The sequence below is a fragment of the Clarias gariepinus genome, chromosome 13, assembly GCF_024256425.1.
Source record: "Clarias gariepinus isolate MV-2021 ecotype Netherlands chromosome 13, CGAR_prim_01v2, whole genome shotgun sequence".
In the NCBI taxonomy this organism is placed as follows: domain Eukaryota; kingdom Metazoa; phylum Chordata; class Actinopteri; order Siluriformes; family Clariidae; genus Clarias; species Clarias gariepinus.
The window spans coordinates 1,725,249-1,749,043 of NC_071112.1; the positions used below are offsets into that span (position 1 = coordinate 1,725,249).

Genomic DNA, 23,795 nt, shown 5'->3' on the forward strand with positions numbered 1-23,795 from the left:
TCTTTTCTATTCAGGTTTGCTTTATGTTTCATGACTACCAATAATCGCATCACATTATTCCATACATCCTTTGGTTGCGTTTAATAAGCGCTGTAACAGCGGCCACTGCAGGATTTTAATGCAAATAACTCACTTTGTACGAACTTTTTCTCACTTGTCCTTCACGAAATCCCTAATTCTGCTCCTGGTGAGCATGTCACATTACGCATGCAAAGACCGTCCAACATAACTGATGACCAAAGAATGAATTTAGTGTGTGATTTATATTTTTTTTGCAACAGGCCCAAAATAGTACAGAGTAAAGCCGGCTTAAGCATGTAACTCTGTCCGACTCGTCCGGAGAGCGTACTCTGTGTTATGTGCCTAATACACTGGAGCTGAGGTATAGAAGCTCCTTCGCCATGTTTGAATGTTTTTGGACCAAGTATCAAAGTCAATAATGCTTACTCATCATATTTCATTACAGCCACATTTCTGGGTTCAATCTCAGTTCGGTTAAGCTCGTTCAGTCTTGAATTGCTTTGGTAAAGAACAAACACAATGTTGAATATAAAACATGAGAAAAAAATGTTTTATTTCAAGTATTTTGCCTATGTAATTATGTAGGTTTTTAACTATGTTAACTTTGTACTGTATTGATTTGTACCTAGCTTTTCAGTGAATGTAGCCTACTCTAGTGGGGGTCAATATTATTTTATTTTTGATTTTTTTCGCAAAGTTGTAGAAGATCTACAAGGAACTTTTTGTTACAGGTTCCACAAATTTATTCTAGTTACCCATTCAGATATATCCATGCAGAATAAATACTATATGCACCTGCCGGTCGGATAGGACCTACATGTTTGTAACATGTAAGAAGCCTTTAGTCTTTTTTTTTTTTTGCCCTGTTTCCAGTGAGATTAATAAATGTCTCTTGGCTCTATTGAGGTGGATTGTGTCATACTTCATTTGTTCATCAAGATCGCATTTTTTGCCTCTAGCACAGTTGCTCCAATGTTTTTCCCCCTTCTCCATATCTGATCTGTACTCTTTACCCTCATTTTGTAACATGAGTGCTTTCTTTCCACAAGTGGAGTATGGAGGAGTTCACGCACCATTTAAGTTGAGGTGAATCAGAGGTCTCTGTGCCCTTCAGTGCTTGAGAGCTGGTACCAAAGAGAACCCAGAAGTCGGTACTACCAGATGCTTCCTCATTAGTCGTGTATTCAAGTTTGCAAGTAGTTTATGTCCCTGATTGTAGCTGTAAGAATATTTCTGGTTTCCATTAAGTTCATTTCAGGAATCATGAGTTCCACTCACTGAATGGTCACGGGAACAGCTACAGGGAGCTCTAAACCACCCCGTCTCAGGATCGTCATTCACGGACGTACGGCCTCCTTTAAAGCGTTTGCACAGTTCAAATGTTTGTGCGCGATTCTAATCAGTGTACTGTGCTTCTGTAAAAGTTAATCACTGGCTTTTATGCCGTCATTCACCAGAAATTGTATCACAAATAATGTGTTATAAATTTTTTTTTAGATTTACTCATAATTCCTTAAACGTTTGAGTAAAATGGAGTACGTAGGTGAGTTCGTATTTTTGGAACCCGGTCCGTGTGGTGTAATGTGCATAAGCCTGGCAGTGATATAAAGTCCAAACCCACCCTCAAGCTGCACGCTCCAGTGTGGGCCGCTTCCACCGGCCTGCATTTGCCAGAACCCAAGCAGAGCGATAAGCTGTGTGTTTGTGCATGCGAGCATGGAGGCTGACGTCAATACACAGCAGTATTGCTACGCGAGAGGAAACCAGTCGGGTTATAGAAGGTATAGAAGATGTCAGATGCGTGATCGAAAGATACACGCGATGAGGCATCTTTCTCTGTTACAAGTGGGACATGTTTAAAATCAGTGGACTATTTTAGCGATGGGCTCCTGACGCTCGTCCACTTCAAGCATGTCCTTCATGTATCACTACAGCTCCAATTACTGTAATTATAGATCACTCAAACCACTAAGAGACATTTCCATTATGTGTGAGCAGAGGAGGGATGCTCCGAAAAAGCAGATATTGATGCGTTTTACACATTATTACATGTTTCACTTTTTAGAACTGCAGCTGTTAGTGATAACAGTAATTATTACAGAACATATACTGTATGAGCTATAACCATATAAACCATAAAATATCAGGTTTGTCAGTATAGTTATGAGCAGCCAGGCCTGGAAGTATGAAATTTACTTCATTTGTTGTTAGAATCAAATCCAATAAGATAAGTTTTGTATGTGGTTTACATATCTATTCCTCTTTTTATATAGATTTTTCCCTTCACTCATTAGATAATCATTTCCTCTGATCCTAGTGGTATTGTAAGAATGGCAACAAAACCATGCCAGATCATCATCACAGTCATTTTTAAGATGCCATAGTAAAGTGAGCTGATGAAACAGGTTGAAGCAATTTGACACGATGGTATTTTAAGTCACTTGCTAAACAGTTGGCCGCCTCTCACGGACGTTTAAAGAGGAATTTTCCTCTCACGATTATATTATTACCAATTTCCCAGGCTCTTATCTTACTGTGCTGTGTAGAGATGTGGACAATCAGATTTCAACTTTGGAAATCCTGAGGCTTTTGTGCTCAAAAGTCTATAAAAGTTATCATATGCTCGGTGGCCAGTGGGATTGACATATGTGGATCTCTCCTTGGAGCGAGGTCATGACTGTACGGGGGACGCGGCAAGTACTCCTAGCCGAGTTCCCGTAATGTGCAAGTGGTGTTGGTAAATGAGTGTGTGTCCACTTCGGGGCAGGGTCGTCATTTATGGACGTACAACCTTCTTTAAAAAGTTTGCACCGTTCAAACATCTGCACTTGAAGTTTGGCTTCATTCACAAGACATTTCAACACAAGTCCCGTTTGGCAGTTGAGATAAAGGGTGGGAATTGTGCAATATTGATTCACAAGCCAGACCTTATATGTAGCCTTGAAGGACATGACAAAAGTATGATGAAAATAATTTTTATTATTATTATTAGTTGGCTTAGCGGAAACTAAGTAATGCGTCTTTGGATTATGCCCTGTTCAGGAAAGAAACAATTAAATAAAGCCAGTATTTGAAATTCAGTTCTATTCAAGCTATTGTAACGTTCACAGCCACCACGGGTCTGAAATAAAAGAAAAATATCTAATTTTATATAAGGAAAAATATCTACGGACCATTTTGCCAACAATAAACAATAATAATAATAATTAAAGAAAAAAAAAACTCTCACATCATACATTGAACCATTTATTATTATTTTTTTTTTTTACAAAAAGAAGAGTAATAGAAAAATACACTTTCCTTTTACACCTTGTCTAGGACCAGACAACAAATTAAATAACTGACAAAAAAAAAAAAAAAAAAAAGAAGAGTCTGTGGGAGAGCCTAATCTTTCCTTGGACAAAACAACACACGTTCGTGCCAACGCGCCTCCTTAACACTGAGTCACTCCTCATTAATATCAAATAGAGGGAACACATACACATACGTCAAAATTACACACACATTTGTGTCACTTAATTCATGGACAGCTTGCTCTCAATCCCAGGATACAGAGAGAGCCTCCAGATGGCTGCTGAATACGCTCGTCTCTCTTGGCTACGGTAACACATGCTGAACTCAGATCCAGCCTGAACACTGCTGCTCCTGGCTGAACGGCTTAATAACCTCACCCAGGAGTTTATAATAACTCGTCCAGGATGGCTGGTGTTACGCAGAGTGACCCGGATGGTGGGTTGAGTCAGTACTGGACCTCTGAACTATATTTAACCGAGTGAAAAGTGGATGTTATGAGTAGGGTATAAAGATATACACCGTTAAAGGAAGCTTCACCCTGAACAACATTAAATATATTTGTGATGGGTTAAGTGATTCGTGCATGGATGAGGATTAAGGCCACCATTAAAAAAATATGTGAGTTCTGACTTTTAAACTCAAAAGTTGATATTCTTTCAGTTTAAAGTAAGAATTCTGAGAAAAAAAAAGTCAGAACTCTGGGGGGAGATTTGAATTTAAAGAAAGAAATTTCAGAATTCTATGTTTAAAGTCAGAATTGTTAAAAACAACAACAACAAAAAAATGGAATGGGGATGGAAGGTTCAGAATTTAAAGAAAGCGAAAGAAATTTCAGAATTCTGTGTTTAAAGTCTGAATTCTGAGGGGGAAAAAGTTAAAATCCTTTGAACTCAAATATTTAATATTAGCTCTAATCCTCTTCCATATTGTGGTGCTATTTTGTTGTTTAAACACAAGTCAACTCACAAAAGTATGTCATGGATGCCGATGAAGATCACACATTAATTATAAATATTAATATGCAAGCTAGTCGGCTTAGTAATCAGGATTGAAAATGCAGACGATCCAAGTGCTTGACTTGACCAGAGTCAATGAGTGCTCCATTAAATCTAGGATTTAATATCTAAAAAAAAAACAAACAAAAAAAAAAAAACACATCCCTGCAGTGTTTCCATCCTTGTCCTCTGCTCCTTTCCCAGCCCCATTGTGCACTAATAACACACAATGTAAGTGTGAACACAGATGGCAAGCCAAAGAATGTATGAAAGTTTCCTGCCTCCGTAAAGCAGCCGGACTTTTAAGGGAATTGTGTATTTTGTGTTTTGTGTCAGCTGGAGCTGCCTTACACTCTTCACAACGACACCATCTAAAACTTCTGTTGTGATCTCAGTAGCCATATTTGTCGTTAAGATGAGTCCGTCCATCACCGGTCTGACCTGTTTGAACAAACCAGAGGAATGCAGTTCACTGACATGTGTGTCACATTACTTCCTTAATTGGAAGCGAATTAAAAGTGTCTAAAAAAAAAAAAAATTATTCTCAAAACATAACAGCAATCAACGGACCTCATTCATCAATCTTTCAGTAAAGTTATGTTTTATTCTCCAAAATAAATTACAATTTCCTGGCAGAATACTTTAAGTGATGTAAGGATGTTTATGAATGTTCTTTGGTCAGTTTTTTATAAAAGTCCACTGGCTTCTCATTTCTTTCAGAAGAGGCAAATTAGTGTCCTGCATCAAGCAAAGGAAACAGCTTTTTAAAACAGCTGTGCAGCCTTACAAATAAACACAAACACTTATTTCAGAGGCTAGTTGAAAAAAGGCTTAAATTTGCTAAGAAGCATAAAGAATGGACTGTGGAGGGATGGAAAAGGGTCATGTGGTGTAATGAGTCCAGATTTACTGTGTTCAGGGTAAGAAGGGAAGAACATGAAGCTCCCATCATGCATAGTGTCCACAGTACAAGCCTCTGGAGACAGTGTTATGATCTGGGGTTGATCAGTTACTCAGGTCTAGACTCAGTAACATTATGGGGCAATAAAATGAAGTCAGCTGACCACCTGAAAGTACTGAATCACCAGGTTATCACATCTATGAAAGGGTTTTTTTCCTCCTCGATGGCCTGATCACACTCCAAAATTAAGATGCCAAGTGTCTTAACTTTTAAACAGGCATCTCAAATTGTGAAACAGTGGTTTACGGAGCATGAGATCATTTTCACACATAAATCGGCCACTACAGTATCCAGACCTTAACCCCATTGAGAATCTCTGGGATCTGCTGAAGGCTTTATGTGATGGTCCGATTCGCCCATCATCAACACGAGATCTTGGAGATCTTAGGTGGCATCGTGTAAGCTTCTTGAAAAATTCCACCACAAATACATGTGGGCCTGAGAAATATTGACTTTTTTTTTTTTTTGCTGGGCAGTGAAGCTGATTTTCATCTAGTCACACCCACCAATCTTTAAAAAGGGCAAAGTTTACAGTCAGCTAAAAGAGCTAAAAATAACAAAATTGCTTAAGAGTTACTTCTAAACACTTTTAGTAAAGCAGCACATTAATTCCCACAGGGACGGATCTCTCCCTTTATACAGCACTGCTTCTTTTCTCCTAGATGAATTGCTAATCTCATCTGCCTTGTGAGGAAACAACTGAGTGTCATTATATTCGTGTCACGATTCATGTGAAAAAAACAAAAAAAACTATTATGTGTCAAAATACTTCACATACACACACGCACACACATCTCTGAAGATGTCATTGATTTATTATGACACTTCTTTATACCACAGTTTGATTCAGTTCTATCCTCCCAGGTTTGAATAATGCATTGGATGGTTCTTAACCCAATTCTGGTAATTTTCATGTTTTCTTAGCTTGAGACAGGACAATAATTCAAACAAAGTAAAATTTGCATATAATCACTCTTATTATACCAATTTAAAATGCTTTACAGGGACAAGTATTCATATGGGAGCTCTCTCATAGGGACAGATATATATATATATATATATATATATATATGTTCCCCCCTTAAACTACCTGGATTTTTATGTAAACCACATTTCTAGTGTAAACTCGTGTCCCTGTGAACAATTTGCACAATAATTTGTTCACATCCGCTTTGATAAAAGAGGCCCAGTGTTCCTTCGCTGATTTCACAGACAGTCTTTCTGGAGTAAAAAAGGAAAAAATTCTAACCTCAAATGTTAAAGCTTATCTCTTATATGAGCTCATCAAAGAGCGTACGGCGGATACAACTGTGCAGTGGAGGCCATTAGGACATCATTAATGTCAACAAGATCAAGGCCCGGACTTTCATACGGAGTAAAAAGGGTTCAGGCTGACTTCAGAAACAAGAGATTATCTTATCGTCACGCAGTAGCTTTGGTGTCAGTGATTTGGACAAAAATGCATCGTGATTACTTGATTTCCCTTAATTACTAATTGCTGCAGGTTGAAGCTGTGTTATACATTCACTTCCCTCTTTTTCTCTCTTCCAGACAGTTTCGGTACTTACCGAGTCTGAAAGAATGTCCAGGCTATGCAGGATTTGAGTCAGATCAGCATTTTAAGACTATTCTAATCAAACAACAGAAAGCACTAAACCACTAGAGATCAGGGGGGGAGGAAATAGATTCAGTTGTATAACAATAATTTTGTGATAACTCCAATTTTTTATTTTTTTATATAAATTTGCCATTTCTCTCTAATCCAACAGGTGGCGTGCTCTAAACTATTCACATACGGGCAAACTGCACAGCATCCCGTCTGTCAGAAGTTTATTATTTGCCAAGTTTGTTTAATATTTTAACATCAGCTGGTAAGGTGGAACATTTATTAATTTAAATCATAATAGTTACATAATCACTATTTAAATCAAATCAGCATCTGGGTATCGTGATGATATCGTATCGTTTGGTCCCTGGTGATTCTCATCTCTATTAACCACAGCACTGAATATGAACATTGCACTTGCTGAATATAATCTAAAGTGATAAAAAAAATAAATAAAAAAAATAAAAAATAAAATTCATTTAAAAAGAAACTTTTAAACAGGCATCTGCTACCGTACCTGCTGGAGGCACCCAGACGCAGTAATCAGGGTCGTCCTCGGGGTACTGTTTAGACGTGGTGCCTGGTGGCTGAAGGAAGAGACGAACACATCATTATATACACATGGTATATTATTGCCACTTTCGATAAAGCTATGATAAAAATTATAATTGAAAATATTGACCTGACACTCTAAATATCTCCAAAATATAATCTTTAATTAAAGTAGACTTATTTAAAGATCTAAATATTTATCCTTTTTTTTTTTTTAAACAAAACCACACACAACTACTGGGACCCCTGCATCCATACCAACATAACACTGAGTCTTTTGCAATAATCCTCAATAAGATCTTGTCTAAATCTCCAAATCCTCTCGGGTCCTGGATTCTCACTTGTGCACTCTTAAGACCCACCTCTGTCCTTGACCCTTCATGGATTTCTTTGTGTTTTAGATCAGAACAAGGTTTCTAGGGCCTTTAGAGCTAAATCAGACTCACAAGACACCTCACAGGTCCTTCATCCAATTCAAGAGTCAGGATGAGTGTTTTTTTAACGTGTATTAATGTTTCTAAGCTTGATTGTCATTTTATCTAACCGTACACCCAGTTTGAGGATTAATTAACAAACTCCAGTAGTTTGTAGTCTAATAGTAGATGTGGAGAATTAAGTGACTTGAAACTTCTGCTTCTGAAATCGCTTTTCATCCAAAAATTTCTCTCTCTCTCTCTCTCACACACTCATGCATACACTCAAACGTTCACACGTCACACATTTACTAACACACACACACATCCTCTTCCAGGTAGATTCCTTATAACTCTGGTGTTTAGGCACTTTTATAGCCATTATTTATTTCATGAAGGTCAACACACTTTGGTGTGTTCTTTTTACTCTTTCCCACGCTGATGAATAATCAAGAAATTATGTCCTTAGTCACACCCCATATTTATACACCAGAGAAACAGGAAGTTAATCATTTCAGAGCTCCTGAACACATGTGAAATTTAAGTTAGGCATAAAATAAGGAACAGACTTAGGTTTCATTTTATCTCCAAGAAATTCTAGGGGTGCCAATAATTGTCACACAATTATTTTTGTTAAGAAATGTATTCGTGGTTTGTGTGGTAAGATTTTTGTTTTCCTTAAAGGAATGTACTTCAAATTAAACAGGTTTTTCTTTCTCTCAAGTGATCATGAGGAAATATTTTCATAACCTTTTTACCCATTTTTACAGAAGGGTGCAAATAAATCTGGATAAGGGCTCATCAGTAAAAATAACACTGCATGTGCGTCATGAAATCAAAATGCACTTTGATATTTATTTATTTATTTCGTTTTGTGAGTCATCCTAAAGCAAACACTGCACCAATGCGACCTCACACTCACAGCACTATGTGTAGGCTCGGGCCTTCGGGGAATCTGGAGTGTTGGGCAAAATACTAAAAAAAATTAAAAAAAAAACATTAGAAATGTGCACTACATACCCTGCTGGGACCGATCACCTTCCCACTCTTTTTCAGAGGAGGTTGGCTTTCCTCTGGAAAGATAAAAAAAAAAAAAGTTTAAAATCTTGTGTTGCTCAACATGAACACGTTTTCTTTATTAAAAAACAACCGTACCTCGAGTTGCGGACGGCGAGTCTCCTCTAGAGCTAACTGATTTAACCTTCTCTTGTCCGTGTGCTAAAATCCTCTTCACTTTTTGTCTGTCCGAGTCCTGCGTTTTCTCTTTAAAACACAAAATCAATCGATAATCACGAATGAATTTATGCTTACCAGTCATTAGAAAGAAGCCGAACAGTGCAGCCTAGTGGTTATCATCTGTTACTGCATCACAAGCAGCTTAAAAATACAAGCAACTGGGTTTTTACAAGGTATTTATCCATCTAACCAACTAGGCAGGCGAATACTTAAAAGAAAAAAAACCTCTGAAGGAGATAATTTATTATTATTTTTTTATTATTTTCAACCTTGTGCATTAATACTGAAGATGTCCAAATTATGAAACAACACGTTTGGAATTATGTAGTGCATATAAAAATGTTAAACAATCCAGAATATGTTTTATATTTCAGATTGTTAAAGGTATATACATTTAGCTTAGATGACTGCTCGGGACTCTCACGGCATTCTCTCATCAGGATCACGAGATCGGTCACCAGAAATGGTTTTCAGTTCACAGAACTTATTTGTGACGTTTCTTGCATGTGCTTTAGACCATCAGTTGTCTTGTGCAGAGGAAGGGTGGACACAGTCAATAGCCTCATTAGAGGGAATACAACTACTGTACAAATCCATATTATGGCAAGAATAAATCTCGTGCTACGATGATTTCATCGAATGCTATGATTCATCAAACTGGCTCTCCAGGAAAGTTTTATTACATCGGTTTATTAAAATAACCAGCCTCATGGAACCGCCGAATTTACAGGTCCTCAGATTAGAGCCTACGTAAATGCTTCTAGGAGGTCAAGCGTCAGACATTATTTTAACATTCACTGTGGAATGGACATTAAATCAGTGCAAAACTGTTCTTTGGTCAGACGAGTCCAAATGTGAGATTTTTGGTTCTCTGGATGTCTTTGGTTGGACATAGAGAGGGTGAACAGACGGCATTCTCCAGCGACATGCCTTCCCATCCTGCACTTAGTGAGACCATCATTTGTTTTCCAACAGGACAACGACCTCAAAAACACCTCTAGGTGATGGAAGCGCAATTTGTCCAAGAGGGAAAGTGACGGAGTGCTGCATTAGATGACCCGGCCTCCACAATCACCCCATCTAAAGGAAAGATGAAGGAAAACCAGCCAACGGCAAAGTACCCAACATGTCTGGGAACTCCTTCAATATTGTTGGAAAACCATTCCAGGTGACGACCTCAGTCCTTTAGGTCGCCTAACTCTCCTTATCCTATGTGTATAATCATTTTTCTGTTGAAGAATTATCACGTTCTAAACAGGAGAACGCCTTTAATTTCCATCTGTCACTGTTGTTGCTTTTGAAGACATGATCTAAAGTAGAATGTACATTTTCAACCGTCTATACATGACAAGAGCTCATACTGTGCCAACAATTAAGTTATCTAACTGTTTTTCTAACAATTTGTGTAGAAAATGTCATTATGATGCAAAAGGTTGGTGTTTCTGGCATGTTTTTTTTCTCATTCTGGAAAAATGAGAGACTCATTAATCATTAACCCAGCATCAACTTTAATTAATTGTGTGCTACTTTTAGCTGGAATTACCTCCAGGGCTCTGTGAACAGGTTTCTTCTGGAAGTTCTCCAGCACTGGAGGGATCCACATGTTCCATCTCACCCATCTCTGCGGCAGCTGTGCTCTCTTTCTCCTCATCTTCACCCTCTTCGTCCATTTCATATGCCTTTCCCTTTCCTTCCTCTTGCTCCTCCTCCTCCTCCTCCTCTTCTTCCTCCTCTCCTCCAGGCGGTAGTTCCTTCATGTTAAAGAGCTCAGGAGGCAGGTTGGGCTTTTTCACAGGCAACTTCTGTTTGGAACGGGTTTTCAGTTAAACACTTAGCCGTGCAGATAAGGAGGTAAGATCTGAGTGACAGGGTTGAACATAGCAGATATACTGTATACTGTACATGATAATGAGAAAGAAAGGGAGAAAGGTCTCACCCCTATGGTCCCTGTTTTCAGTTTAAATTTTCTGCCACCTTTCATAGCACCGAACAAAGGCAGGGCTAACGTCCTGGGCTTGTCAGGGTCAGATGATTGGTTGCCAGGACTAAGAGAAACACACAGTTATGTACATACACTTTTATTAATTCATCGTCATCATCATTATCATCATCATTAGTATGTGCTTTTTCCTCGTCTGTCCCTGGCATGTCATTGGATTTGTTTGTTTCGGGATTTATTGCCATATCAACTTCGCAGGCTGTTTCATGGCAGATACAGTACATATTAAACATTAAACTGATTTATTCAAACCAATATAATATTATGTTAAAATGTAAGGGATTTAAAGAGTTGTGGAAAAAGTCAATAAAGAAAATAATAATATGGCCTTGGCCAGAAGAACAAGACTTTACAGGTTCTTTAGGTGCACTTTTGATTAGAAATTGTAAATGTTTTTCTGGTTTTGTCTTGCAGAATACGTTTTTTAAATCTTGTTCTGGTAAAAATTGTTCTGCATGTAATTGGAATCCACCGTATACATGATATCAGTACCACGCTCGTCTGTAAATCTCACCCGCTCTGTAGTGAGGGCAGCTGCGTAGGTCTGGTTAAGTCGATGAGTTTCCGCAGTCGCTGCTCCTCCTTCTTCAGCTCGGCCACGTGCAGATGCAGCTTCTTCCTCTGCACCACGTCTACAGCGGCTTGATTTCGCACGCAGCTCATGAACTCATCCAGAGGGTCCTGTGTGGCCGAGCTCGAGCCCTCTGGGGATGTATGTAAAGTCACACAGCAGGTAAAATGACATGTGCAGGCGATGATTACAATATGAAGCTGGAGTTAGAAAGAAAGAACGGCAAAAAAAAAAAAAAAAAAAAAAAAACAGGAAGGGAGAAAGAAAGTGAAGTGTTTAATCTGCCGGAAACATGAAAGAAGGAGGAGGAGTAGTATTCGGTCATTATCTTTTTCGATAAATCCCACATTCTGTGTTATGTTTGGTTACAAAAATTCTCGTCTTTGATTGGTTAAATGCCTCACTACGGCGGCCTGATTAGAGTCATTTCCCTCTCCAGAGACTCAGTGGATGAAACAGTTGTTCTCAGGCAGTTTACTAGGGAAGAGATTTCACCCTCACGTGGGGTAAACATGCACAGATAGAATATATTAAGAAAAGAGAAAAACGATTAGAACGAGTGTTTTACATCACAGAAACGGTTACAGATTATCAAATGTTTACACATTTTAAACATTTCATTTGGACTGAAAATTAATTCTGATCGGGTCGAATTGAGTCACACTGCTCTGATTGCAGTTATTGCTAATTATTAAGTTATTTGGAATATTATGGCCCATGTAAACCTACCTAGAGAGTAAGAAACAGAAAAAGAAAGAAAAAAACGGAAGTAAGGACGAAAGAAAGGCAGCCATCAGACAGACAGTCATTATCTCACCTTTCCCAGAAGAACTCAGTGTTCTTTCAGTTTCAGCGAGCTCTTTTTCCACCTCAGCAAGCTTAGCAACCTTAAAAATAATGAATTTAAAGAAGTTAAAAAAGAAAAAGTGTTAGTTACTTGAGTGACCGACCGAGTGACCGACCGAGTGAGTGAGTGACCGACTGAGTCGCCCTCGACTTGCTCACCAGGGACGATCTGACCATTTTGATTCATACATATTCAAATTCCATACAAACTTAAATAATTCTTTTGATTGTGTAAAGCTGCTTTGGGACAATGGCAATTGTTAAAAGCGCTATACAAATAAAATTAAATTGAATTGAACTGAGTGACCGACTGAGTGAGTGAGTGAGTGACCGACTGGCTGAGTGATTGATTTTGATCATAAAAGTCAAAAACAGAATCTTGCGCGCTATAACCCGAGCGTGATGCAGCGTTCTCGTATGAGTGAATCATATATGAATGAATGTAATTTACCAGAGAGTCATATGTGTCAGGTCTCTCCTGGATCTTGCCAGCTTTCTTCATGCGCTCCGTCCTCTTCCTCTCAACAGTACCCGTCCGGTCCAGGAAAGAGTCATCGTCGCTGTCGTAATAGTCGTCGTCTTCCCAGTTTTTCTTTTTGCGCTTGCGAGAGACTGGAGCCAAAAGACAGGAGCGAAGATCACATCAAATCATGGATTTTTCTCATATGGTTGTGTGTGTATGCTCGGTGTAAATACTAAGACTTTAAGAATACTCTAATATACCGCGCCTTACGATGGTCTAATATTTTAAAACAGAGTTTTAAAATACGTGTAGTTATGACTACAGCACAGGGCCGCGTCTTCTAACCACTAACCTGCCTCCTGCCTCAGCAGACCTCGGGCCTCCAGCATGCGACACGCCTCCAAACAGCACTGTACGGCCGCCTCCTTCTTTCTACCCACGTGTGTGACTTCAGCGATTAGCTGCCTGCCCTTCGCATCGTCCACCGGCAACCTGGAAGAAAAAAAATTAACACCAGTTTTACAGTCTATAGTCTTATAAGTTTAAAAAAAAAAAAAAAAAAAAAAACTTTTCCTATTTTTCATTCTTTTAAATTCCCTACTGTGAAATAGATGCAGCTTATAACGTTACCAAGAAACCTCAGGAACTGAAATATAGTCCCCTGTGTGTATTGTTACTATAGAAACAAGCATCAGAACGGGTTTAAACTATAATCAGAGCTCCTTTCTCAGTCAGAGAAAAAGCAAATCAGCAACGTCCAGAATTCTGTTATCGGTATCGGTGCTGTGTTTCTCACTTGATTCTGCAGAGCCAGGTGCCGTGTCCTTTGTCATCATATTCAAATTCTAGTTCTTCTCCTGAAATCAGAAAAAAAACGAGTATAATTATATTCATCCTGAATTACAGGGGTGAGTCAGAAATGATCCGCACTCCGGTTATATTAAACCTTCTCTCAGCCGCACGGTCTCGTCAGCGGTTTCCTTTTAAAGCTCCCGTCTCCCCGGTCACTGCTGTTCAGGTGTGAAAGTGTTACATCAGTTCATTGGTAACTGCTGTGCGAGCAAAAGTGGATGCGGCAAGAATGAAGAGTAGCGTGCAGCGATTCATGTTTGTTTTTTATGGTCTGAGGGTGAACCCGGTGCCGAAACAACCCACGGAAAAGCGTAAACAGAAGCATTTGGATATCTGTTAACAAAAACTGGAGTGATACTTTAAACAAGGTGAAAGTGTCTTAAAGAGAATCGTTATCAGTGACGAGACGCAGATTCATTACTACCTGAGAGTAGTCTTAGAGTAAACGGCAGAGTCTGGAATGGAGACATCCTCAATTACTGACCGAGAAAAAGTCGACCATCAGCTGTAAAATTCAGCAACGCTTCCAGATTCTCAAGGGCCAGAAGTATTGGAACATTATCAGGAAAAGGGAAACTCCCTATAGTCCTCACTAGGACAAAGATTCACTCCTGATGAAGAACTGAAGACGGCGGTGCGTTCGTGGATCACAGCTCAGACTAAAACATTTATTAATGAGGGAATATGAAAGCTTGTTGACAGACGGACCAAGTGTATCGAAAAGCATTACGAAAGATTATGTCAAAGAAATTATGTGTTTGTCTTTTCTAAAAATTATTTAAAATAAATTACACAGCCAGCAGAGTGCGGATCATTTTTCACTCATATGTACAAAAACACAACGAGAGATTTCAGATTCCAGGTCTACCTTCTCGATCATAGAACCCTTGCAGGGCTTTTTTAGGATCTTTCAGGTAGGCTGCTTCCTGATCCTCTTGAAACTCTGTGGCAAACGGATTCTCCTCATTCTCATCCTCCTCTGGAGCTGCATCGTCTCCTGTTTATTCAACAATGCAAATAAAACAAAAAAACATATAAAAACAAACTTGTAATAAATGTAATTTCAAGGCTGCTTACTGCTTTAAGATGGGAAATGTTCACTTCATGCCTAAAATCCCACATGCCTTCTTTTACCACCATTTCTTTCCTACGGACAAACCTTTAAAAAAATAAAATGAAATAAAAAATCACAAACCATCATGACCTGACAATGGGTCCAAATTAAATCTCCCACAATCCCCCTGTTGATCGTGAACCATTGGTCTAGACAATTCCAAGCCCTACATCACTGTATCCTGGCTGACTCTGACACCAGCTTCCTAACTGGGACGTGCGAACCAATCATGTCACTGTGCTGTAAATAACTGAACTGAATGGTAATGAGTAGACAGGACGGTTACCCATTCCCCACGAGCAGCCACTGTCTTCTGCACTTTTTTTATGAGCAGCCTTCTCTCCGTTCTTCTCCTCCTTGTTCTTATCATCACCATCGTCGTCATCATCGTCGTCGTCGTCTGAACCACCTCCCATCATCCTCTTCTCTAGCTCTTCTCGCTGCTTTCTCGCCCGCTCTCTCAGCTCTGTAACCGTAAACTCTGACTCGACCTCTTCATCTGATTCAGGACCCTGTGTAGGGCGCAAACAGCAGGCGAGAGAAACAACAATTATATATCATTTAAATGCTGCTAATACATATAACTAGAACACACCGATCAAATGCATTATCTTGCTCCGCTAGCTCAGTTTTACCTACAATCTGCATGTTTACACAAATTTCATCCGCTGTTGTGTTGTGTAGAATGTTTACATTTTGCAAGCATTTATAAATATTTATTAATTATTTATGATGTAATATTATTGGCTGAGCTTTTATTATTATTAGTATTATTATATACATGTTACATGTATGTAAGAAAATATCGATCACATAATTTGTTTTCATTATCCTGCACTAAAAATTACAATTTTAGCTAGAATTCGAGTTGCACTGCACAGATTGCTTAAATTTCACTACACTTGTATATACGCAGTGACGAGAAGTAATCTTGAATCTATAGATTATTACATTAACCACAGGATCAGAATGTTGTCACATGTTTGCACGTGCACTTTGTTGTCTTTGTCTTTTTCTATATAGAACTTTAGATAGAATAGTTTTTGTTAATGTATAATGTTAATATGGTTTGTCTCTTCTTAGTTAGTTAGCTGGTCGGTTTTGTTAATTTATGTTGTAACTTTATGTCGTATGTAGCACCTTGGTCCTGGAGGAACATTGTCTCGTTTCATCGTGTATAAACTGTATATGGTTGAAATGACAATAAAAGCCTACTTGACTTGACTTGAGAATCAACTCTAGTCATTTATATTATGAGATTTTGTTTAAGGTTTAGAATTGCTTATTTGGACATGGACGAGCTTGTCTCGCACACTTATACAGCTTATTAGTGTGAAGATAGAACATCTGCGGCATCCAGATGTTTGATACATTTTGTAAATTCCCAGTTGGTTATATACCAATCTTTTGGGTATTTTTAATCATATTGGGCTAATAAATAAACATCGACAAACATTTTCCCTATTCTGATCATTTGCTGTGTTAACCTAGATAAATATGTTTTGTAAATCGCGATGTCATTATTCCGATGGAATAGTTTGCGACACTCCTAACCTGGAGGATAAAGAGTCTCGTGCTTCCTCCGAACTTCACCACGTGGCCGACGTGCAGCCTCAGGTACGTTTTAGGAGGGATCTTGTTCTTGTTCACAAAGGTGCCGTGAGTACTGCCCAGGTCGTACACGTAGAACCCGAGCTCCTCTCCTAGGGCCCCGGTGTCCCCTGGTTCTCCACGATACTGCACCACGGCATGGTACCGCGATATGGAGGGATGCTCCAGAGAGATGTCGCACACAGGCAGGCGTCCCACCACGAAGTAACTCTGCTGACTGAGGGCCACGGTGTCCAGGATGGAACCGTTCTTGAGCAGCTCGAAGGTGTAAGGGACATCAGGAACCCCAGCCCAGGGAGGCTCGGAGTATGGAAGAGGAGGGAATTTACCACTAGGGGGCGCTTTGGCTGGTTTCTGGGACCTGATGTCGGGTTTAGGTGCTGTTGCATGGAGGATCTGTTTCTTTTTTGGCTCAGGAGACTGATGCAGACCTTCAGCGTCGTGTTTAAGAGACTGGTCGCGGTTTACTGCGGGTTCCTTAGAAGGTTCTCGAACATCTGATGACTCAGGTGCCAATTTCTGCACACCTTTGCTCTTCTTTAACGCTAAAATGTCCGGCTTCTTAAAAGGCTCCTCGCTGGTGTTTGTGTTCTCCTCTTTAGTCTCACAGTTTTCACCCAGCGACGATGTTTCTGTCTCCATTTCGGATTTATTTTCTGTGCTGAAACAGGTCTCCGGTTCCGACGCTCCGTCCGCGGTGTCCGCCATTTTTGTTTGGTGTGTCGATGTAAATCTTCCGTGTTTGTTCCGGGAGGAACTATATCGCCGTGAAATAAATACTATCAGCTTTTTTTTTCCTGTATTTGGTTATTTAAGACTCGGAAAACAAAATATTAATTACAAACCATTTTACGAACATTAAAACCCCAAATATTCATTATATTTTCCAAGTACTAAATAAACTTTTAATATGAGCGGAACCAATTCCGTAGCTTTATGTAGAAACACGGAAGCATTTACATGCGTACACATACAGTGAACAGTCAACCGAGTCTGTTTTTTTTTTTGCTCAGTTATTAAACATCAAACAAATATATTTATTTTTATGTAAATTGTAAAAGAATTGCCGTTATTTTAAACAAAATACTTATCTCGAGGAGTTGAGCTAGTTATATTAAACACATTCAAACCGCGAACATCTCATCATACATGGTGACGTAAGTATGAAGGATTAAATAATCACAATTTTAATTCTATGAATTACATTAATCACAGAATCAACTTAACTCATGTATACTAGGAGACCCCTTTTTTTACACTTTGAAGATGTTGATGCTCAAGCTCACCTCGAACCCCTACACAGCAAATCATCAGTGTCAGATCAGCACATCTGTAGAATCCAGATGTTTATTCGAGATGGTATCGAAATGTTTCCAGACTAGTTTTGTAACACGTCAGCGGATGGCAGCTCGAGGCTGCACGCACAGGGAGCACCAGCCCTTATAAGTCAGTGTGCTAAAAGACATCGCCCTGAGTACGTCAGGATCCGTCAGAGTGGTGCTCATCTGAGCGTGTGTGTTACCCCGTCTGCCATTTCATCAAAGTCAGGACAAAGAGAGAACATGAAGTTCTGCGTAAGACTGGGCAAATCTGCCACAGGAACGTTTGACATGATTCGACAAGTTTACGGCGATGTTGCGACGAGTCGTTCAAATACAAATTCAAATTTTATTTGTCACATACACAGTCATACACAGTACGATATGCAGTGAAGTGATTATACGACCGCCTGTGATCTTAACATAAAAGACTATAAATAAGAAATAAATATGAAAAGAAGAAAGAAGGTACATTTAACTAAGACGAATAAAGTAAATGTACAGTACAAAATATACAATATAAGAAAAATATAGAAAAATGAGAAAGACAGTTGTACAATATAGAAATATAGAATTTGTGGATTTTGTTTTTTGTGTAGGAATGAAGTTGAATAAAAATAGAAATGTCCAGGGAGTGTGCAAATATGCATGAAAGAGACATATTTAAAGTGACTTATGTTAGAGTAAGTAACTAATCTCCACTAATGTCCCAGGTCTGCAGTGGCCACTTGTGTCAGTGAATGTTTGGATTGTCCAGAGTGAGTGCAAAACCCATATATGTGGATGTGCACAATGGATCAGTACTGTGTGGTGTACTGATTAAGAGACCATATCACCTGCGGGAAGAAGCTCCTCCTCCTCAGTCTCTCTTTGTTGGTCTTCAGGAAGTGGAAAGTGGCTTTCCTGACCTCAACAGAGAAAACAGTCCATTGCTGGGGTGGCTTCGAGAACAGATGAACATCACTGGAAGACGATGAGAGATCAGGGAGACCTTCAATAAGCTCCGGAAAGGTCGAAACCATTCGGCAACTTGTGTGTGATGATTGTCAGAGAACAATCCACAACATCGCTGTCGCTGTGTCATACGGAACAGTCCAGGCGATTCTCATGTGTGATTTGAACATGCTGCTGAGTTCGTCCCCAGGCTGCTGACCCAGGAGCAGAAGGAATGTCGCATCAAAGTCAGCCAAGAACCTGATCTGTGCCGCGTTGAAACTTTTAGATTTCCCCTCGTAGTGTAAACATAAATAGTAAAGATCAATTAGTTAGGCTTCACATGTTTGATTTGTTTCTGTCAAGTCTATCTGTCATTAAACAGTGAATTAAACACACTTCTTATTGCTCTTAGGTCATTTCTATTGACTCAGGAAGTATTGGCACCAGGTCAATATTGAAGATGATACGCTACTGGGGTGAGCTCCCCGTGGCCTCCGTCCCACCAGGCCGCAGCTCCTTCGATCTCCTGCAGCGAGAATTCCGTCAGGTCGAGATGCAAGACCCTCCTCTGCACCAGCCGTCAGCGCGGCGTCCCCGGCCCACGACCATGCTGGACGTTCCTTCCGAGCCCTGCAGCCTGACGATCCACACCGTGCAGCTGTGCCAGCATGCCCGCCGACTCCGCGGCCTCATCACGTCAGCGCAGCCGGGCCAGCACCCCGCGGGCGCTGGGTCCGAGACTCAGGGTTTTCTCAAAGTGGAAGAAACGGACTCGTTACCGCCGCGTCCTGTCACACCGGCAGCACCGGATGATCTCCTGCCTCTGGACAGCAAAACTCCTCATGAGCTGTTCCAGCTGCGGCACAGCGACCCCGAGAGTGACTTCTACAAGTAAATAAGTTTTATTGTGTCTACTATACAGTGCTGTAAAAAGTATTTGCCCCACCCTTTTTTTTCTTTCCATATTTGTCACATTTATACACACAGAACGTGTCACACAAAGATAACCTGGGTAAATATGAAATGCAGTTTTTAAATGATGATTTAATTTATTAAGTGTCCTTTGGAAAGCTGAGTTAAATTTAACTTGCCACACGCAGGCCTGACGTGTTAAATCAAGAAATCACTTTAATAGAGCCTGTGTGACAAAGTGAAGCACGGTAAAAAGATCTAAGACAGCAACACGATCTAAAAAAAATTTAACAACAGATGAGAATCAAAGTAATTGGCGTATATCAGTCAGGAAAGAGTTACAAAGTAATTTCTAAGGCTTTGAACCACAGTGAGAGCCATCATCCACAAATGGAGAGAACTTGGAACAGTGAGGAGCCTCCCAGGAGTGGCCGGCTGACCAAAATTACTCCAAGAGCACAACGACGACTCGTCCAGGAGCTCATAAAAGAACTCAAAACATCAAAAAAACTGCAGGTCTCACTCGCCTCAGTTAAGGTCAGTGTTCATGGTTTAAACGATAAGAATGAGACTGAGGGGCAAAAATGGCAACCATGGAAGAGTTCCAAGGCGAAAGCCACTGCTGACCAAAAAGAACACAAAGGCTCATCTGATCACTGATTGCACAAGCGGTTATTAGGTTTACGGGGCAATTACTTTTTCCTGTAGGGCCAGATACTGTAGTTTTGGACAGCTTTTTTCTATTAATAAATTAATTCCGTTACTGAAATCATCATTTGAAAACTGCATTTTGTATTTACTTGGGTTATGTTTGTGTAATATTAAAATTTGCTTGATGTGAATCATCCGCTAAAAAAAATAATAATAAAAAAAAACAGGAAACGGGCAAATACTTTTTCACAGTACTGTAAGTATTGTCTGTCATGGTTTAGCATGAGAATGTATAAGATACAATAAAAAAGGAGCGAGCAGAAATGTTTTTTATACTTTTCATCTCATTCATGCTTTGATTTGATTCGATTTGATTCGACTCATTTTAAGAGCTCGTGTTCAAGAAACAATCAAGCAGAACTAAGTGCATTTTGATTTTTCTTTGCTTTCTTTTTATCTTCTTTGTTCTCTTTTTTTTTTTCCCCCCTCTCCCCCGTGCAGGGGTGAAGGCGAGCCGGTGACAGAGTTGAGTTGGCCCTCATGCCGCCAGCTCCTGTACCAGTCGGTTGCCACGGTGTTGGCGCATGCAGGTTTCGAGTCGGCGATGGAGAGCGTGTTGGAGACCCTGACCGACCTGGTGCACGAGCATTACCTGCGTCTGACCCGGTTACTGCGCGTGGCCGTGGACCGCGAGGCCCGTCTTGGCTCCACCCCTTTTCCTGACGTGGTCGAGCAGGTCTTCCATGAGGTCGGCGTCGGCAGTGTGCTGGCTCTGCAGCGGTTCTGGCAGGTCCGCATTAAAGACTACCACAGCTACATGCTTCAGGTAAGACTCGCACTCGCCTGACTTACAGCGAACACCGTCACGAACAGCAGTGAATTTATTTCAGTTCTGTGATTCCTTCTTGTGCAAATACAATATTATAATAAATGAATGTAAAGATTAATGACACTTGAGGCTCAGTTTATAAAGAAAGCTCAACATAGAAGCAGACAGATGGAGTATCACAGTTATAAAATCCCTCATTTAGATTCCTAGAGTTAAAATACACTCTTAATTTTTATGTCTTCAAAAGTTAAATTAAAGATCGACACAGACCATACATGGGTCTCAAATTTTATACTGCATATTTAATCAAATAAAAATAAAATAAAGTCACTATAGCAAATACAATGTGTATAAACATTGAAATAATTGATAACCGACAAGACTGATCCTGTGTACACGCCCATCTTTGGCAGACACTAATGAATATTAATGAGCGCGCAAATAAAATGGTCACGTGACAAGTTGTCGAAGATTTTTCGTGAAGATTCCCAAAAAAACTTTTGTGAGTTGGCTCTGCGTTCGCCATGATGGTTGTTTTGAAGAAAATTATAATGAGATCTCCGGTCATGTGATCTCGGTGCCTAATTAGCATATCAAAAGTACAGGCTGCATAAAAAATGAATTTTGTAATACATAAAGCAATAATGGTATCACTTGTAATTTTTTTAATGAATATTCTACTTATTTATCATGTACTTGTACAGTCTGAATCGATCATTAAATTATTTCAGTAATGCTTTCATTAAATATAAAGGGCTGTTCAAGTCAAACCAGGACTTTTGATTGTGCATAACAACAGAAGTTTTATCACATTGCCTGCTTCACGTTTGAAACGCCGGCCTCCCAGGAACTCCATAAACGGTTGCCCAAACATGTGGAAATGGCTTGGAGCGAGGTCAGGACTGTACGGGGAGGACGTGGCGATAAACTTCCAGCCGAGTTCCTGTAACGTGTTACACATTGTTACACCTTCATTCACTGGACATTTCATCACAAGTCCTTGTTTGACTTGAACGGTGCTCATACTTAAATTTGAAATCAAATGTTAGCGCAATACACACATAACATAAAGTGTAGTAAACGTGGTTATGGTGTATTTTTCAATTTGTGGGCCTGTTGGTGTTCGAAGTACGACAATATTAAATACAGTGGCAAGAAAAAGTATGTGAACCTTTTGGAATTTCATGGTTTCATGTAAAGGTCAGAATTTTTTTGTTATTATTATTTTAGGCACATTATTCAGTATTTATCAATACCCTTAACGTAGATGAAGATCAGATCACATTTTATAACAAATGAATGCAGAAAATCATGAAATTCCAAAACGTTCACATACTTTTTCCTTGCCACTGTATAATCTGACCTATTATATATATAAACTGTACTTATTATTAAAGTTTTGTACTTGATGAGTTTACCGAATTGCTATAATGTTTGGTGTGTAGGTCAGCAAGGAGCTCTCAGACGAGTACGAGAGGTTGGTCAACCCCGAGAAAGCTCTGGAGGATTCCAAGCCACTTAAAGTCAAAGAGGAACCTGTGAATGATCTTGGCTTTGCTCTGAATGAGGACGGTGAGGGGGAGTTGACTTCAGCAGAGCAAGCAATGTCCACTGGCATGCTGGGAATCTCCAGTGACAGACTGGCTGCAGGATTGGAGGACGGACACTCGCCTCACACCTCAGGTACTAGATAAGGGTTTTACTTATTTATATATGATCCAAGTCTTACCTTTTGATCTTTATTATAATTTTTTAATATCGGAATTTCCTTAGGATTAATAAAATATCTATATATCTATTTTCCTATAAATCCTTGTGCTTGTGGGTTTAAAATTTATATTAAAAAAATAAATAAGTAAATTTTGGCCTGATGGTGCTTTTCCTGGTCATGAATGGCCATCATGGTCTGTGATTTTTGTTGTGATATTTCTTCCTATATATTCAGGTGCAGCAGGAAATGGCTCCCCCTTGTGGCAGCTGCAGCAGGTAAAAATGGAGCCACAGGACGGTGAAGAGGGCCAGGTTTCAGGCCACGGCGTTCTCACGAGTGACGTCTTCGAGGAGGGTCCCATGTCCACCATGAGCGACGCCGGGACAGCCCCGTCTGCCGGCGGCTCGGACGCCAGCTACGGCTCTCCCTCTCCGGAGTCGCAGATCGGCACCTCGCCTTTCAACCAGCGGCCGAAGAAACGGATGCGCAAAGTGTAACTGTGTACTCAAAGACTTAGTCGCATGAGTGTGATGTGAGATATATAGGGTGTGTGTGTGTTTGTGATATTGTTGCATTAGGGCCAATAAAAAAATTAATCAAAGCTGTGTTAAGATGACTTTAATGTGTTTATGTGACTGAAAGAGAGGGCAATTCCATAACAAATAGCTCTGGGTCAGTGTAGAATCTGTTTACTGCGTCATGTGGTTCACGTCGTTCGGTGTATGAAAAAAAAAAAAAACAAGCATCTGTTTATTGTAATGGAGCAACACGGGAATCACCTCATGGGTATTAATTATAGGCAGTGTTTGCTTCGGAATGTACAGGTACATCAATCAAGGGATAATGGCAAATTAATTACAGCACACATAAATCTGCATATTAAACAGACAGGCTATTACAGTT

The 23,795-nt window shown here is 39.8% G+C and overlaps 2 protein-coding genes across 3 annotated transcripts; one reads left to right on the forward strand and one right to left on the reverse strand.

The window, feature by feature from the left end:
• Window positions 1–4,457: 4,457 nt before the first annotated feature.
• Window positions 4,458–17,242, reverse strand: slc4a1ap (solute carrier family 4 member 1 adaptor protein). Its single transcript, XM_053510294.1, has 14 exons — window positions 16,478–17,242; window positions 15,210–15,435; window positions 14,678–14,806; window positions 13,754–13,814; window positions 13,310–13,449; window positions 12,946–13,106; window positions 12,466–12,535; window positions 11,592–11,781; window positions 11,015–11,123; window positions 10,622–10,880; window positions 8,998–9,105; window positions 8,863–8,915; window positions 7,395–7,464; window positions 4,458–4,751 (listed from the first exon to the last, which is right to left on the reverse strand). Exons 1-14 carry the CDS (start codon window positions 17,240–17,242, stop codon window positions 4,702–4,704), a joined length of 2,391 nt encoding a protein of 796 aa, XP_053366269.1. The 3' UTR covers window positions 4,458–4,701.
• supt7l (SPT7 like, STAGA complex subunit gamma) lies at window positions 16,933–23,458 on the forward strand. 2 transcript variants are annotated; one of them, XM_053510295.1, is made up of 5 exons: window positions 16,933–17,043; window positions 19,202–19,680; window positions 20,854–21,178; window positions 22,627–22,864; window positions 23,127–23,458. In XM_053510295.1, the coding sequence occupies exons 1-5, from the start codon at window positions 17,035–17,037 to the stop codon at window positions 23,387–23,389; spliced, it is 1,314 nt and encodes a 437-aa protein (XP_053366270.1). In that variant the 5' UTR covers window positions 16,933–17,034; the 3' UTR covers window positions 23,390–23,458. The 2 variants fall into 2 exon arrangements, with proteins under 2 accessions (XP_053366270.1, XP_053366271.1); XM_053510296.1 differs by lacking the exon at window positions 16,933–17,043 and adding an exon at window positions 17,510–17,691.
• Window positions 23,459–23,795: the final 337 nt, after the last annotated feature.

Excerpts from the sequence above, each read along its gene's own strand:
- supt7l (XM_053510295.1), top strand. Across the intron at positions 19,681-20,853 it reads CCCGAGAGTGACTTCTACAA|GGGTGAAGGCGAGCCGGTGA; the intron begins GTAAATAAGTTT and ends TCCCCCGTGCAG. Across the intron at positions 21,179-22,626 it reads ACCACAGCTACATGCTTCAG|GTCAGCAAGGAGCTCTCAGA; the intron begins GTAAGACTCGCA and ends TTTGGTGTGTAG.
- slc4a1ap (XM_053510294.1), bottom strand. The coding sequence starts at position 17,242 with ATGGCGGACACCGCGGACGGAGCGTCGGAACCGGAGACCTGTTTCAGC. Across the intron at positions 11,124-11,591 it reads CTGCCCTCACTACAGAGCGG|TCCTGGCAACCAATCATCTG; the intron begins GTGAGATTTACA and ends TGTTTCTCTTAG. Across the intron at positions 7,465-8,862 it reads AGGTGATCGGTCCCAGCAGG|CCACCAGGCACCACGTCTAA; the intron begins GTATGTAGTGCA and ends CTCTTCCTTCAG.